General features: G+C 39.5%; 2 protein-coding genes across 4 annotated transcripts in view; both read right to left on the bottom strand.

Annotated features, from left to right (window-relative positions):
* Positions 1-2,346: 2,346 nt before the first annotated feature.
* LOC109965601 (ubiquitin-conjugating enzyme E2 E1-like) lies at positions 2,347-13,520 on the bottom strand. Its single transcript, XM_020609751.1, has 6 exons — positions 13,367-13,520; positions 11,044-11,227; positions 10,396-10,446; positions 6,214-6,346; positions 3,367-3,514; positions 2,347-2,628 (listed from the first exon to the last, which is right to left on the bottom strand). Exons 2-6 carry the CDS (start codon positions 11,196-11,198, stop codon positions 2,531-2,533), a joined length of 585 nt encoding a protein of 194 aa, XP_020465407.1. The 5' UTR covers positions 11,199-11,227; positions 13,367-13,520; the 3' UTR covers positions 2,347-2,530.
* A 3,549-nt stretch (positions 13,521-17,069) lies between these two features.
* Positions 17,070-18,353, bottom strand: part of ube2e2 (ubiquitin-conjugating enzyme E2E 2) — a 24,310-nt gene continuing 23,026 nt past the window's right edge. For all 3 annotated transcript variants that reach the window (XM_020609707.1, XM_020609706.1, XM_020609708.1), the window contains exon 6: positions 17,070-17,875. In XM_020609707.1, the coding sequence (XP_020465363.1) occupies positions 17,778-17,875 (98 nt within the window). In that variant the 3' untranslated portion in view covers positions 17,070-17,777. The remainder of the gene's footprint in view (positions 17,876-18,353) is intronic.

The raw sequence follows: 18,353 nt of genomic DNA, 5'->3' as shown, positions 1-18,353 counted from the left end.
TCAGAGAGGTAATATTTCACCTCTGTGCAACAAAGGCCTAAACACCCCAGATGCTAAGTATCAGCTACATTTTCTTTTCAGTTTGGTGACTGCCTGACAGGAGCACAGCTTCTCTTGTAGAGTGTGTGATCTTGCTTTTGTTTTATTTGTAACAAAGTTTTGATGAAGCCCTTTTGGCCAACTCTCTCTTGAAAATGAGATTTTAAGAATTAGTCAGTATCCTGTATGTGGCGCCGGCCTGGAGCCAGTACATTCCTGTAGTATGAGTAGAGTAAGCAGCGTATTTGTCGGGGCTATTTTCAGTCACAGATTTGGTATTTGAAGCAGCAAGATGGTGTATGTGGGGTTGATCCAAAGTAAAACTACAGGGCTCATCATATTGAATTGCAACAGTGTGACTCACTGATGTGTTGCTAATAGTTGTTGGTCAACTCAGCACAGATGAATAAGCCTAATAGTAACTGTTAGTAGGATTATTTCGTTGTTAGTTTTGGTTTGTTGAAAATAAAAAGAATCTAGAATGTCACCTGACTTGTTTTTAAACATCCAGTTGGGTGAGATTCATCTCCTAAGTTTAAAGGTAAAGCAGAGAATCAGTCACAATTCAGAAATTCTGTCAGACATACCCTTGTCACGCAGTGGAGGTTGACTGAGCAACATTTGGTTTTACACCTTAATTCTGGTTTTTACACCAGAGTGCTTCCTGTGGATCTCCCTCCCCCCTGTGTGTCCCCAGCTCCCCTGAGCATCCAGCTAAATCTCTTAAAACTGTATTTGACAGTTTCTTTCAATCCATCAAAATCTACCATCTATAAAAAAAAAACCTTTATCCTGTAACGTTTTCAGTAGTTGCTCTATAATAGTTGTGTATGCAGCAGTTTGTCTACTGAATTTTGCTGTGCACAAAACTACTGCATTATCAATAACCATCTTAAAAATACATTTCCCAACAGTTCTGCATCATACAAAATCAACTGCGCCAGGTCAACATTAAGTATTTACATTGCAGCAAAGAACATTTTTGTTACCTCCTCACACTGAACATTGTTTTCTCAAAATGCAGATCTAGCATCTCCTGTGATGACAGCTGAGGACAGGTTTGTTCCACCACTCCGAGATCTGCACACCTCTGGTGAAAACTAGCAGTATATTCACCTGAAATAGTTATCTTACAGCCAACATGTAAATGGACGTACATACTGTACGTCACAGGGCAAGGTGGGTCTTGCTTTACAGAGACGAGATGCAGAGTTGGAAACAAGATTTGCCAGCAGGCCGAGAGAAAAGCTTTTGTTGCCTTGGCTGCTCTACATGATGTAGGAAGATTTGAGTTAAATGGAGGTCACTGCCATTAAATGCCTTCAGGTGTCATGTTTCTGTAGCACATCCAACACCTTCACTGATGTTGTGTGAAGGGAGTGACAAACAAGGTTTATGACGTTCATGGTTGAAACTGGAGTAGAGTGAAGTCTACAGCTGTTGGTGGCCATTTCCTGGTGACTACTTACTCAGCTAAATTAGTAATCCTGCTTTGGTGAGAGGATACACTTGTACAGACTAAAAAACTGATAAGAAAAATGTAGCAACACGCAGGCTAGGAAATATTCAGCATCGCTCTAGTCAATTAATGTGGAGTTATGCAGATGTCTGCATTTATAAACTGGGAAAACGGTCATAAAATCCATCTCCCAGCTCGAAGTGACAGTCACTGACATAGATTTGGCATCAATGGTGCTGCTTTGATATGATGTATCAAGCGTTTCTCACCTTTGTCTTGTGTTTTGTGGAGAATCCAGAAAGGTGAAGGCATACGACTTTTTCAACTTGTGGCGCTCGAGAGTTTTTGAACCTTGAAGTAACTCCATACAAAGATTTAATCATTTGTTTACAATGCAGTATAAATTAGTTTTAACCAGATACAAGGATTTAAGTTTAGATGTTACCTCCTTAGAGCTGCATGTACTATCAGGTTATTAGGTACACCAAGCTAAAACAGTCCTATAGTAAATCCTCCCTTGATGACAGTGATAATGTTCAGAGACGTGTTGATTTAGCCTACCCATCCATCATCTATACCACGGGCAGGAGGATTTGTTGCAGGACTGTTTTATCCGACCACATTAGTTTTAGCTTGGTGTACTTAAACTGACAACTGAGTGTTTAATCTCCACCATTTTTCTTCGTAGAAATTATAACTGACGTTATATTACAACTGTTTTACTATATTGTTTCATGATGTGGAGTAACAGCTGCTGACAGATGTATAAAACTTACTGAATATCTGCTTACAGCCACAACGTGTTTGTAGAATCCACCCTTCATTCAACAATGTAGGAAAAACAGTAGCAGGCAGACAAGACTTCCTTTCCATTGTGTTCCTTTATTACCATTTTTGCAGAGATAACTTAATCAGGAAGCAAAAAATATACCAGACAATAAAGTACTAAAAATCTGAGATAGAAATAACCCCCCAACACAGACCACCCAGAGTCCCCCACTCCTGCTCCCCCCACCGCCATCCTCTGTGGGTTTATGTGGCATATCGCTTTGTCCACTGTTTGGCTGTTCGGTCATGTTCCGCTCTGTTAGTCGTGTACTGTGTGGCGATGCTTCCCACAAGGGGATCAGCTGAACAGAAAAAACAGATCAAGTTAACTTCATCTGTGCGCGGAAAACCAGAAAGAGAAAAAGACCCCAAAGAGCTTAAATCTGTCACAAATTGTCTTCAGCAAACGCATTTTTTGTTCAGTTAAACATTTGGCTCTTATCGTTTGCAGTCAATCCTTTTCATTTTAGATGCCACAGTAAAATCAGTAAAAGGTGTCCTGCTATAATGGTAAACTGAAATGTGAATAAAAGTTTCATTGCGTCAACACACTTGTTTCAAAAAGCGGTCTTTTAGGAGTAACTTTTGTAAAGTGTATTTATAAGCTAGAACAGGATGTCCAGATGAAGCTGAGTTTCCTGTCAATGTGGCGGCCCTTACAAGGCAAGGGTTTTAATATTCCTGTTGGTTTGTAAACCTGTGAAAATAGCATTTAGATGGCATCTAATGAGAAGGATTTTTCAAATCACATCTGAAACCATGCCTCACACTTAAAATTAAAATTAAAATGTTCTTCTTCTCCTGTCACCCTCCCCCTCGCTCATATATGTGATGCTTCACACAGTGAAAAATCAGTTTTGCTACACTGCATCCTGCTGCAGACAGGCGCTACTTTCTGATGCATGAGGATAACAAGAGTGACACTTATGTTAGTTGTTTATTGCAGAATGTTTAACTTAAAAAACCTAACTGGTGACTTGCATGTTACAGCTCCACGGCCAAAGAAATCAACCAGCTTTTATCAGTGCTCTTGGTCGTACCTGGGTTACAGTCTGTGAGCAGGGAGCAGATGGACAGCAGGACCTTGGAGATGGTGAGGGCTGGGCTCCAGTTGTCCTTCAGGATGTCCAGACAGATCACCCCCTGACTGTTGATGTTGCAGTGATAAATCCTCGTACGAAAGGTTACCTGTACACATGCGCGCACACACACACACACACACACACACACACACAGCATGAGATGTGTTGCCATCACTTCAGGGACATTACATTAACATGCACTCATTTCCTGGAGTCTGACCCTAACCTTAAATGAAGTTGTCACTTTAAAATGTAACAATTTATAATTTAGGGACTTGCTTTTTTGTCCTCAAAGATGTCGAGTCCCCACAATGTGACTGTGTAAACATATTCACATCCTGACAACATGAATAATACTAGCCCCTGCCCACCCACAAACTGAGGTTCACAGTCATGGTACAGCAATGTTTCCAAACACCGTTTGTTCTCAGATTTTACTATGACAAATGCACTAAAACTATGGCTGCAACTAATGACTCTTTTCATTCTCTATTAATCTGCTGATTATTTTTTTGATTAAACATTTGGTCTATAAAACCTCACATCTGAAAAATTCCAAACGACATCCCAGAGCACCAACAATCCCCAAAATAATCAATTTAATCTAGTGTCAAGACAACAACTCATTTTCACTTTTGAGAAGCAGAAACCATCATATTTGGCACTTTTTCTTGACAAATGATTTAATTTTATTAAAATAGCCACCAGTCATTTTCTTTTGACCAATCGTTACAACTCAAACTACAAGCAAACAATATAAGTTATCAGGTGTAATGCTCATTTTTGCTGTAAACTGCAAGTACTTGGCAGTCATTATGTTTGCAAGCCCTAAATATGAATTTCCATCTTGACAAGTATTGATACATTTAAATTAAATAATGTATATACTGGAGGATAATTACTTTGTGTGATATTAACAGAATCTGTGAAGGCTCCCTCCTGCAGGTTTGATCTGTGCAGGAGGCCAAAGCCCCCTGGTGGCTGGAAAGAGGAACTTCAACATGCCAGGAAACCTGATCTTGAAAAGATCACTACTTCTTCCAGGTGTCGTGACTTCTGCTTTCACAAAAATATTAATATAAACTTCTCATTTAGTTATCACTACACTGGCAGGCAGTGACAGCATGTGATTTATTTACAGTAAATGTACTGATATGACACTGAAAACATTATTTTGGAACAAGTGAGCTGTGGAAACTCAGCTGGAAATTGGATGTTTCTGTGCGTTGGTGTCGTTCTACATGAAGAATCAACACTGCAGGTGCACGCAATAAAGACAACACTTCATATGTAGCTTTGACTTAGACAAAGCTACATCCCAGCTTGGATTGGAGTTTTTAAAGCTGCATTAACTAAGATTTAGCACAAATTTGGATAAATCAGGTAAAAAAAAAAAAAAAAATGTCTAGAAGTGTTTTGTCCCTGCTGTACTAACCCCCCATCCCCCTCTGCTATCTTCAGGCCCTGTGTTGTTAAAATCTGCACTGCACTTCTTGCCCCGACTGATCCGAGGTTATGAGATGCATTTTTCAAACCAGCGTGGCTCAATTCAAAGACGGACCATGGAGGCTCCCTGTGCAGGTACAACCCAGAATGGGAGCAGAGCTGTTAGACCCTAGAGGCCGGGTTCTGTAGCACAGAAAGAGTATAACAAACAACGAGGCAAAACCAGGGTTAACATCGCTTTGGCATGTTGGAGATGGAGAGCACTAAAAGCATCCAAAGGACTAAAATTTAACACAGATGTGGCTTTCTTCCTCATGGTCACCATATTACGTTAAGTGTCAAGTATGTAACATTGAATGCGGTGCGATAGTGGCCGGAACATCAGTATTGTAACAGTATTACTGGGAAAAACGTTCCTCTGTGTAATTAGCTTGTGTTACTGAAGATACATCAGCTACAAACAACATTAGACATATGTACATGTATTGCTAAAATGTAAACCTCTTTATATGACATCGTGTCGCTGCAGTGCCACTGAAAATTAGTTCTGGAGCCAGTTATTATTCAAACATTTGAATACTAAAACTGAGAACAGATTACCTATCCAACGAACAAATATCAGAATAGTCGGCTATTCCGGTCCAGCCCGTTTCCTGTCCTCAACAAACCCCATTAAATAACCAAAAACCAACAATAAGTTATTCTCTGTGCCCGAGTTGACAAACGCCATCGTGCTGCGGTAAATACTCACCAGAGCAACAACCCTGCATCTTTAAACAGTAAACTTTACTCCAGTTTCAGTAATGTTTGATAAAAGCAACAAGGCCAGGCTGTCTTTTTTTCCTCTTGTTTTCAGAATTGAGTTAAGTTGGCTCCACAAACAAGGCAGGCAAGTTGGAAATGATGTCATGTTGTTGGTTTTGGTCCTTTCATGGGTTTTGTTGATGAGAAATATAGAAAAACACCATACCTTTCCTTTAGGCAACATTTTTCAAAGCCAACCTTGATTGTAAGTAAAAAAACAAAAAACACTTTCTTATACAGGAGTACAGTGAGTCAGAAAACAGCCAGATTTCTGCAGTTCACTAAGGTCAGGCTAATGGATTTGTGCATAATGTAATTTAGGTTTTGTCTGACTTGTCACAGTACCTCTGGTGAAGCCATGTATTGCACCTGTCAAGTGTTTTTTACTTCGCTTCTCCCATTCTGTCTGGTTATTTTTAAAACCAAGCCAGGACACATCAGTTGGTGCCATTATCACAGCTGTAAAGCCGTCTTATGGCATTATAAACCAAATGAGCTGTTTTCAAACTGAGTGCCCACTGACACCTCCTGGTTGTGTAGTACTAATGTCAGTACCTTGGGGGGCTTGAAGGGATAGTCAGGTGTGAAGGCGATGTCCAGGAAGAAGACACCTCCCTCATATACAGAGCCTGGTGGTCCCAGGATGGTTGACCTCCACTCGTAGATGTTGTCGCCTTTCGGACCAGCACTGCAGGCAGAGGCATCAAAAGTAAAAAATGAATGTCACTAATAGGACGGGATGATGCAACAACCATACAGGAATAATATTTCCTGGTGATCAATCCATAGTAATCAGAGTAAAATATGTGCATTTCCATTTCAGTTTCTTTTTTCCAGTGCTTGAAACTCCTATAGATTTACTTGCTACTGCACACTGTGATGCATATTTCACATTTCAGAGAATCAGTTTGTTCTGGTCTCTGTTTGTTAACTGTATTTACATGTTACATCACACGGTCTCATCAGCAATGTTGCAGAAGAAAAACACCACCAAGGAAAACAAACACACTGCCATTACAAAGTAAATCTCGCCTACAAACAAAAAATGCACACAGCAGATACATAATGAAGTCAGGGGAAAGACTGAAAGACAAAAGACACCCACACACTGAGGAGGATGGTCAATATATCAGTGTAGATTGTGTACTGCTGCAAATAAATGGATCTACATCAATGGAGGAATCAATGCAGTGTGTATAACAGTATGAAAGTCACAGAGTCATTCATGTACTGTGTGTGCATCAAACTTCCTGGCAGCACACTGGAGTATGTGGGCGCTGCACTGTCTGTCTTCAGTAAGCAGCTTAAACACCACCTTCCATTTAAGTTCTGCTTTTCATGTCATTGAAAAGGAAATTCCACCAAAATTAACACATAAATACTACAGCAATGGTTGTGAGGGAAAAGGAACTGTAATAGAGAAACAGGAAATTTCTGCAGATTAATGCTCATAAAAATGTCTGTTTTCCCCTTAAATGTAAAGTGTCTTTTCCCCCTATGCATCATTCAAAAGACATTTCAGTTCAGATGAATCCCCAGTGATCTGTCTATGCGTCATGATCTGTAATCTGTATTGATTTCTCCTCAAAGCAATCCAACGTTCACCCTCCCCTACATGCAGAACATGTGGTCTTTAGCCCCTTGGGGGCAATAGGTACAAGGTCTAATAGCATTGATCCACACTCCCGTGGAGGGGGTGGGGGGTTGCACTCTGCTGTGCTCTTTTTTTTTTTTGATTAACGTTGACACAGATGTTTGGGAGCATTTCAGTTCCAACCATGACAAAGAGAAGATCCAAAGAGCAGAGTCTGGCCTAATTGACTGGGAGGTAAAAGATACGACTAGAAATGTGACCAATGAAAACTTTCACAACATCTAAGGCTCTGACTTTCAAGTGGCTGTTTCTACTGATAATAACACAACTAACTGTTCCAACGCACTCTGCCACAAAACACCAGCATATTGTTCTCTGCATTTATGATTTACATACAGGACACAGGCTGTCTGATCTACATCACATTCAGTTACAGAAACCAGTGTAAATAAGCCTTTTCCGTACATTAAAGCTGCACAATATTTCCACACAGCTGGGCAGCAGCCATATCTGCACAGTGAAATGTATTCACACTTACTAACATCATCAGACAGCTGAGATGTTCGAAATAGGCTCTGCTTCTGCCTGCAGTTCAAACTATTTCACTTCAAGTACAACAAGCTCTATCATAACTCTATGCATTTTTATTTGTGACATGGTTTCATCTCACATATGGCTAAGAAATTAGTTGCTAGATTAACTGATCAATATAAAGCACGTTCTACTTGTTCTGGTATTTAATAATTTCAGTAACCTTTTAATGCAAAAATCTGCTTCTTTAATCTGAGAATTTGTTGCTGTAACATATGAAACTAAGCTGAATATCTCTGGGGTTTGGACTGTTGCTCAGGCAAAACAAGACAGCACTTTGGGCTCTGGGGAAATTATAACAGAAATTTTAAAAAATTCTAATCAATTACGCGGCACAGTAAGGAGCAGATTAATCAATACAGAAAATAATCATCAGTGGCAGCCCTAATTTCATTAACCAAAACAATGCCATAGCGGTCCTAACACTGCTGCTGGGACTATTAATAACTGTTTCTACAAATTAACATTAAAAGTAGAAAAATGAAATGTGAATCTCATGACTTCAGTTTGATTAATATCACTACAATGCAAATGTGTTTCCCTCCACTTCAATAACTAGGTTCAGTCTACTTTCACATTCAGAACATTAAGTTATTACATTAGATATATTAGAATATAATACAAGGTACTCAATTAAATGTGGCTTTTATTCCATCATATGCTCAGGCAGGCTGTAGTTTAAGCCGTCATGAGTAAGTGGACCATTGTAAATGTATCTAAATGGCCCAAGCCTGTTGCTAAACCCACGCTGCTGTTGTCCTTCAGTGTCAGAACAATAAGCTGCAGCCATCCCTCCTTAATCCATGATTTAAGGTGGTAATTTATCCAAGAACATCATCATAGTCAGCCAAGAGGGGGAAAATTAAATACATATACACATATGGTTTAAGTAACTGTATACACATATGGTTTAAGTAACTGTATAAATAAGGTTTGCTGTTTTCTTTCAAATTGCTGCATTTCTTCAATTTGTAGTGACTGATATGATACAATTTTTTTACCATGTTTTTACACCTGAGAGAGTCAAGAAACACTGCACTTTTGAGGCTGTGAATAAACAACACTTGCTTTTATTTCATTTAGCAGCAAACATCCAGACAGTGTTCACTTTTCAGAAGCTCTGTGGCCTGAGGCGATGTGTTTGATCTACTAACCCATTATAGGAGAAGTTCTTTTTTTTTATCTTCTCCCTTCACAGGGAGGTCACAGGTGAGGCTCAGCTGCAGAACAGCAGCCTGGAGCAAAGACGGCTTCAGTGGTTTGCCTCAAGATACTGCAGAAGGGAGGAGGCATGCTGAAACGTGGGCTGAACCCAGATCATCCGGTTTTAGGGATCATCTTTATATTCACAGCTGCAGACCAGTCAGCCCTGCTCAGATTCGCATGTAAAATACTAAAAGAATTTAGGGCTGCAACCAATGATTTTTTTTCATTATCAATTCAGCTGTAGATGAGGTTTCCAATAAATAAAATTGGTCTGCAAAATATCAGAAAATAGTGAAGGCTGTTTATCAAAATTTCCCATAACAGATTCAGATTGCCTGTTGTGTCCAACCAACACTCCAACCCCCAGAAATATTCTCTTTACTATCATTCACTGAGCTAGCTAGCTGTAAAAAACAGAAAAGAGAAAATCTGGTGTAGGACAATTCACCAGTGGATGAAACAGAAATCTTTAGTGTAAGAATGGTTCATTTTGGGGGTTGGGGGTCAGTCCTGTTCAGTTCATACCTTGGTCACAGTTTTGTCTCCCTCCACTCAAAAATTACACTTTATTCATGTTACTCCACTTGGATGTTTGACCTTCAGACTGATGTATGAGCACACGTTTGCAAAAAAAGATCTGCCAAAGGGGTAAACATTTCTTTGTGCCATGAAAAATGTATAGTGTAATGTGGTTTTCCCTCTTAAATTTTTTTTTTAAAGTTAAACCTCTGACAGGGGCTTAAAAAACACCTCTGGAATTTGCCCCTCATTGTGAGTTCCAGGGGTCATAAATATTCAAATACATGCAAATGAGCCCACCACCACTGCTCCTGCCCAGATAAAGTAGGTTAGCAGCAGGCTAACCGCTAGCACTCAGTGAGGCTACAACAAGGGAGTCAAATGTAATAACCCAGCAAAGGGTCATGTCTCATACCATGTCATAATGTTAAATAGTAATTATATAAATGGTGAAAAGAAGCTCCAGGGTCTGGTTTACATCCCAAAACTGTGCACTCCAGCATAGATAAAACTTTCGCTCCTACTCCTGGTTGTGGAAGTTCTGGCTGCTCTGAGATCAGAGGTTTCAGGTTTCTCAGCACACTCCTGAAATCTGCACACATTTGCAGGTGAACCACGACTGGCTGTCAGGTTTGTGGCATCACACATTTAGTTTGCCTGTGCATGTTTGCAACTCAGATTTCAGGGGAGCAAGAAGACACCCGCCCCCTTCAACAGAAGAATATCAAACAGCTGGCTGGTGACAAACTAAGCACCTACACCAGTCAGTGGGATCAGAGCACTCCTGATGAGCACACCACTGAAGAGAAAACAAAAATGACACCCACCTGCAGTTTGGCGGAGGGTCCAGTGTGATGTCGGCCAGCTCTTTTTGAATCCTGCACAAGAAGAAACCAAAATCAGTGGAGAAACTGCATAATCACAGAATTCCTCCAACAAACACAATCATCACATAAACGTCATACAGTGTCCTCCAACCATGTAAAAGGAGAACAATAATCAAAGTTGTAATAAGATCACAAGTGTGAGAGATGGTGTTATTTTCCCAGAAGAGAACAAGGAAGCTTAGTGTTGCACATTTTAAACGCGATGTATCTTGTGGACACCAACATCATGGCCTGTTGAAACAGCTGTTAAGAAGAAATTAGCACATGTTCATTTTATAATGGATTTCTTCCTATATAACTAACAAACCATGATGCTGAGTTGAGGCACTAGCTTGTTCTTCTGAAATTTACCATTGATGTTTCAGATTTTTGTCCAGCCCCATCTCAAGGGAGTGTCATATTTGTGTACATTTGTCGATTTCTCTGTGCAAGAAACCAAAAAATGCACAGCTGTTTAGATTACTGATAAAAGTGGTATTTTGTCATGTGCCTTTCTTCTCACAGAAAACATTAGAAGAGATGTTTCCTGAGACACATTCAAATATAGCAAGTGATTCATCACTACACAGTCTGGGGTTTTATTTTTACCTTTTGGTGCTGGTGGAAAGCAGTTTGGAGGTCTTGCTCATGCTGGCTTTGCTCTCCCGTTTCTTCTTGCAAGGTGTGTCCCTCTGTCTGGTTTGGCTGGAGGAAGGTGGCGATGAGGAAGAGCTGGTGCTGGCACGGGAATCCTCATCCGACATACCGGTTTGGGTTGGAAAAGAGCTGGAACCTGAGCCATAAAGCGACACAGAATATAAGTGATCTCGGCTGTTAACCGAAAGGTTAGTGGTTCAAGTCCACTCAGGGACGTGTAGTTCTGTGCAGATGAGACAATTACTCTGACAGGGCTTTTTTTAAATATATTTATATAGAGGTGACAGTGGTGCAGTGGGTAGAGCAGTTGTCTCCCAACTGGAAGGTTGAAGGTTCGAATCTTGGTGCCTGAAGTCCACATGTTGAAGTGTCCTAATCATAAAGGTGATTATCCCTAAGGGACACCACAGCTGTGAGAGATGCAGCTGTTTCATAGTGATTTCTATCCAAAGCACACTGTGCTACAAGTGGTCACAGAAGCTAAAGGTTCAGAACTTAGAAGCAACTTTCATTATTTGTAAGGTGTCATTTTCATGTTTCATAAGCAGCTGAGGCCACAAGAGCTGGTAGAGTAAACACACAGCTGTATGCAAAAGTTTGAGCTGGAAAAATGTATCCCAGCCAGCATCGGGCAAAAGGCGGGGTACACCCTTGGCAGGTCTTTAAGTTAATAAAAGGAAAAAAAAAAAAGAAGCAACAATTAATGTGAAGAAAAGGCCATTTTTATTGTCTATCTGCTGCAGGGGTTTGATTTAGTTCTGTTCACAAAAAAAAAAAAGAAGTAACCTTATGAATGCCCATACGTTTGTACTTGAAGGGTTGAAACGCCTTAAAAAGCAGTGATTCCATTTTTTTCACAAAAAAGTATTATAATCTTTGTCATGTTTAAGGATTAGCCAATTAATTCTATTACTATACATTTTAGGGGCAGTTGTGGCTCCCAACCAGAAGGTTGGAGGTTCGATTCATGGGGCCTGCAGTCCACATGTCAAAGTGTCCTAGGGCAACACATCAAGTTTCCCTTGATGGCCAGGGCAGCGTGTGTGAGTTGTGGCTGCCTTGGTTCTGTACTGGGGACAAATTCCTTGTGTGTATAACATACTTGGCCAAATAAAGTGAACATCATTATCATCACTGTTATATGCAGCTGGAGTAAAACTGTTATATTAAACGTCAAATTCGTGGTCTTGGTAATTCTAGGCTACATCATCCCTGCTGGCTTTCATACTTTCTCTGTGTTTCTGTGAAATAAGTGTTAGGTTACACTGCATTCAGATAGTATTAAAAAGTCTTAAATTGCACTTTGGGCAGAAACCCTGACACACCTGTGCTTATTTATACTCAGGTGTGTAAAGTACCCTGTTCGTGTGACAGAGTCCGAAATCCACCTTAATTATTTGGATGAAGGGCAAGTAACTACTGGAGATCTGAGTAAACACTATGTGTAAATATTAGCTGTATATTTAGAGTCATTGTCAGGTTAATTACTGCTCCACTCGTCGCTGCAACAGCACGTTCATGTGCTGGAGGGGGCGCTAACAGAGCCGTTAGCTGCTCCGTTTTATTTTACGTTAGCTAACTGCCGTTAGCCGACTAGCTAGCTAAACGCGCAGTTAACACCCGCACGCAGTGACCTTAACCATTTCAGAACCGTCAACTCCATTTAAGACTGCTATGTAGTAAAGTGATAACAAATGTAAATCAATTTGTTGACAACAGTAGTACTCCCCCGAACACCAATACCCTAATTCCATACATAAAGCTAGTGCTAACGTTACCTGCTAACAGTTGCCCCCCTCCCTCCTAAACTAATTGGCAACAAACACTTGGGCCCAACGACTTCGGGAATACGACTACTTCTTGGAACGGCGTGGGGGGTGAAACCAGCTTCCTAAGCATCCTTTGCAAGTGAACCGACAACTGGGTACACATTCAGACGTCGGTTGCCTTGCTTATTCCTCATAACTCTGTGGTTATGTATAATGAAACCGGGCGTACAAAGATGTATTTCAAAGCTAAACGTAGCAACGGAGCATGAAATGCGTTAGAGAGTCACAGGAACAAATCCATTCCAGCACATAGTCGGAGCCGCTTTTCCGTGCGACCAACTAATCGCGACTGTGTTGTTTGTTTCTCGTTTTTTCAGCGTGTGTATACCGACAAACTGACCTTCAGCTTCACACAAACACACACATGCAGCAGACCGACTAGTATATTTTGACTACTGTGAGATATTTGCTTTAAACCACACATTTTGCTCGCTAATAAAACTTACCCAGTCTGATTATGTCTGGACCTCCGCCACAGTCTCGGCTGGCTGGTGCCTGTCGCCCTCTGCGGAACGGAAGTAGCGTACTGCGGCTACAGTGGGCTGAACAGCACCGGTCCTGCTCTGGAAACCGAACAGTCTACGCATCTGTGGTTCGTACACATTAACTGACATAAATACATATAATTTAACCGACATAACATTAGCCACATCTTCTACATCTGGCTCACTGACAGTACATGTGGTTGCAACAGGAGGTCGAACATGTGAACTTTGAGTTTAATGTTGAATCAAAAAACTAAATTATAAATGACAACCAAAATGTAATAATGTTAAATAAATCTCTTGCAGACAACAATAAAATTATCCTAGCTTATGAGGTGATTATTAAAATCTGATCCCAAAAGCATCGAATTTTAAAGATAATCTAAAGCAGGGTGAAAAGTAGGTTTAGCTCTTAACTAGGCAATTCAAATACTTTGTACTCTAGTATCTCTTTTTTGTAAATGTATACTTCCACTACATGTCAGAGGCAAATATTGCACTTCTACTTCACTGTTTAGGTTATCTTATCATTTAAGATTTTGTATCTGCATTATGAAGAGCTTACAAAGTATGATGGCTTGTTACAGTGTCCAGCAGCAGGCTATAATGTACATATAGAGCTGAAACAACTAGTGTAATTAACAAGTCGAAATTATTTGGTATCTATTTTGATCATTCTTCATGTAAAAATGCCAGTTCCAGCTTTACAAATGCTGTTTAGACTGTTAATTGGACAAACAGTTAAGAAGGTGTCACTTGTGATGCATTTATCACAATAAACAGCTTCATCAACAAAAAAAAAGAAATATATAAAATCAGCAGATAGTCTTTAATAATAATCATTTGAATAGTTCAAACTAGCTCCACATCAACCAACCACAGTAGTAAAATGCAGTTGAAATATGAATAATAATAATGTAATAATAATTTAATGATAAAATATTAACAGAGGGATATTCACTGAATTCTTTACCTGTAATATATTCAGAACATCTTTCTAATAGTACTTTTACTTGTTACTGGAATCTTATTAGTTTCAAACTTGTTTTCACAGTTTGGCTTAATACTTTTACTTAAGCAAACTACATGAAAATGTGATGTTTTGTTAACTATATTCAGGGGGGTAACTGACATGAACTTCAGCTATGACTAAGTTGTTGCATCAGTGGCCACAGAAACTGAAAAACCACTTAGACTGGCCACATGTCTGTGGAAGCATCAAAGAATCACTCATGTCTAATGAGGTATTATTATAGTACCAGTGAAAATATTCATTGTGCAGCAGCCTAAGGACACAATTTCAGTTTCTAGAGGTTAATATGAATACTTTCTATTTTTGTAAAGGTCATCAATTTATTGCGCACTCTTCTTCCATCATGTGTGACCAACAGTTCAAAACCTGCTTATTTGACCTGCATCTGCTGCAATTACTAATAAATTACACATTAAGGGATTTGGAAACTGTGTCCTGCAGCAGTTACATGAGCCATAAGTACATTTTGCACTGGTGCGTATGTGAGTTTGAAAGGTTAATAGGCTACTCTTGTCAAATTGTGAACACTACAGTGTCAATATTTTGACAGTAGCACATGCTCCTATTAAACCTCTTTTAAGGCTTACTTTATATGCGTCCAGTTAAAAAAAGAAGAAACATTTTCACACTTCACTGAGGCTGTATACAAGATGCCATGACTCAAAGTGGAATTGAATTACTAGATCTATGCTCCAGTAGCCACACACCTTAATGTGTCACTAAAGTGCAGATATAGCTTTAAGATCCAGCAAAGACTAGAATTTTATTACTGCAACATATCAACCTACTCCTTCCATCTTTGGCATATATACAGTATATCCAGTCTTGTTATCTCAGCACCCATTAATGCAGACATGGAGACTTGAGTTTGGCAAACAGCCTGCTGGCTAATGACCACCTTATTGTTTATTCATACCACCAATGGACAATCAGAACAGTCATTAAAATCTATAACAGACTTTTGTAATGCTATTTACACCACATTCTTACATGGAAATCTAGCAGGACCACATCAGCAGCTGTTCAGATGAAAAGGCTTAAAATCTTGAGTTGTAGCACACATTTTTAATGGAAAAATGGCATACTGCTAAAACATATTGTGGTCAATGGGATTAGCCTGAATACATCCTACTACAAATGCTTAAAAACATCTTTACTGCATTCCTTCTGTTTTGAATACTTTTCATATTATAAAAAAAATAAATAAATCTCCATTAAAAACCTAATTCCCATTTAAGTCCTTGCGATTTTTTCCCCTTGTAAAATACTAAACATCCTTGGTTCTGTTTCACAGAAGTTCCTTTTAAAAAACAATGAACTGTTACATTATACTGGATGACAAGTAATTTGACTTTCACTGTAATGGGCCCCTTGGTAGAGCATAGACTCTCCTGAGTGACTGGGGCATACAGTATCATCAGACTGATAAAGAATGCCAAGAAGTGTTTTGGAAAGTCATAAGCATGTGTATATTTAACATTAAAGGTATGAATATTTGTGTTTCTCAGCTGTCCTACTTCTAAATCATAATTCTTTGCTTACTTTATCATGGTTACAACGAAGCAACTGTACTTACGCATTTACGTATATGTATTCATAGTGCAGACAGTCGTGTAACCTGTGGACGGATTTTGTCTTATGTCTTAATGTGTCTATTTATGTTGTTGTTTGTTAACAAATGTTTAACAAGAATGAATGTACAGCCATGTGAGCAGTGCTTTGAGCTACATGCTAATGTGGTCATAACAACATGATGCAGGTATAAAGTTTACCATTGTGCATCATCGCAGTTTAGCATGTTAGCATGTTAACATTTGCTAATATGCAGCTAAACAAAAAGTACAGTATAATTGAGGCTGATGAGAATGTCGTTAGTTGCAGGCATGTGGTTACGAATCAAAGTATCAGTGAAAGTATTACAAATGATAAAGAGATGAACATGAATGTGTCATGGCAATCCATCCAGTGGTTATGGAGACATTTCAGTAACAACCAAAAATGTCAGCCTCATGGTGGTGATAAAGGAAAAGTCACCAAAGTCATTAGGATTGACTCTCCAGGAAAATTTCATGGCAATTTATTTCCAAGAGACTGACATTTCCATTCCTTTACAGCCATGCCACTAGTATGGCTACAAAAGAATTCCAAATTAACTGTAGTCAACATTACATGAAAAACCTACATACTTCAAGATGCTGTTCTGCCTAATTCCTACAGCATAATTTGACTATTTGACCTTGTACACTTCAGAACTTTGAACAGGCCTTTAACAACAGATATACTAGATCTCGATCACCGCCGAAACACAGTCACCTCTTTTTGTACTAAAAGCCTGTCCATCCATTAAATTTTATGGAGATCCATTCATGAGTTTGTGAGTTATCCTGCCGACCAAGGGGCAGATAAGAACATCACACCTCCTTGAGCCAAGCAATAAAACTACAAGATATGGCAGCAGTCATAATATGCCAAACCAGACTGACGCAGCTCCAGTGCCTGATAAGTATATTTGAGTTGATATTTCCAGCTGTAAGTTTTATTCTCAGGTGAGACATAAAAGCAGTCTGGAGGTTGACATATTTGAGGATGCAAGGACTGTAGCAGAAAAGAAATCCCACACAGAGCCGAGCGTTTTCTCACAAGCCAACCACAGTGTGTTTTATTGGGTGCTTCAGTAATACAAGTGCACAAAAAACCACTCTGCAATTGCAGAGGTGGCGGGTAGCCAGTAAATATACAAGTCCTGCCTCTTTCACAGGCAGACCTATACTTTTGTGGTCTGCCTCAAAAGCCTTTGAAAAAATACATACAGTACAAACAAAATCAGAGGAAGTTCAAAAGCATTAAGGATCCACTGATGCAAACCTTCCTGTTCCATGCAGTTAACATACTGATGACAATACAAAAACAAAACAAACCAAAATCAAGGAAAGTAAAAGCATATATTCTGCATGTTTGTTCCAGGTACCACTAAGAAAACAAGAATACATACTGTATAGCTGGAGGACAATGCGTATGATAATTATAATATTCTGTTTTTTTCTCCAATACAATAGATATTGGAAAATAAAAATCCCAATCTATTCTTTGTATAAAAAAGAAGCTTTCAAGTCAACAAGGAACAAAGGACATTTTTGTTTGATTTTTTTTTCTTTTACACAGAAAAGGTAGATAAAATGTGGGGAAGAAGGAAGAAGAGGAAGAGGAAGGTGGTAAGAGGGCAGGTGTACTGCTGCACTTAGTGAATGTGCTTTGACAAACTAAGGGTGGGAGAGGTAGAGAGGTACAGTGAAGGGGGAGGGCGGTAAAGAAGGGGGAGGTCTGGGGCGGGGGGTCAGTCTATGTGGCGTATCTCTTTGTCCACTGTTTAGCTATTCTGTCATGCTCTGTTCTGTTGGTCAGGTACTGTGTGGCGATGCTTCCCACCAAAGGGTCGGCTGAAAGGCAGGAGAGAAAGAGAGAGAATCTGTAAGTTGCCATGGCCATCACCTTTGCAGGAAGACCACATCCCAAACTTCTGATATCCTCTCAAACACTTGTGAAAAGGTTGTGTTATATCACAAACATGATCTGGCTCTAATGGAAGAAGCAGCCTTTAGGTTATGTGAACAAAACATTCCTCAGCCCCTCACATGATTTCAAGGTATTATTAAATCCTTAAGAAATTAGATTAAAGGTCCAGTGTGTTATTTTTAAACCATATATAGATGCTGATTGTGCCTTAGAGACCCTGTTTACACCTAGTATTATGCATCTAGTAGCATCTGAAGAATGGCATTCAGACCACAGTTTTCATTTACACACGGTCGTCGAATCAACGCAACGGCACAGCCAGGCATCAATCATTTAAAAAAAACCACTGTGAGAGAAGACTTGCTGGCTAATGCTAATATTGGCAGGCGGAAAGAATGAAAA

This window comes from Monopterus albus, unplaced genomic scaffold, assembly GCF_001952655.1.
Source record: "Monopterus albus unplaced genomic scaffold, M_albus_1.0 scaffold101.1, whole genome shotgun sequence".
NCBI lineage: Eukaryota > Metazoa > Chordata > Actinopteri > Synbranchiformes > Synbranchidae > Monopterus > Monopterus albus.
Note: the sequence above shows the minus strand (reverse complement) of the source record. Positions and strands in the feature narration are given on the sequence as shown.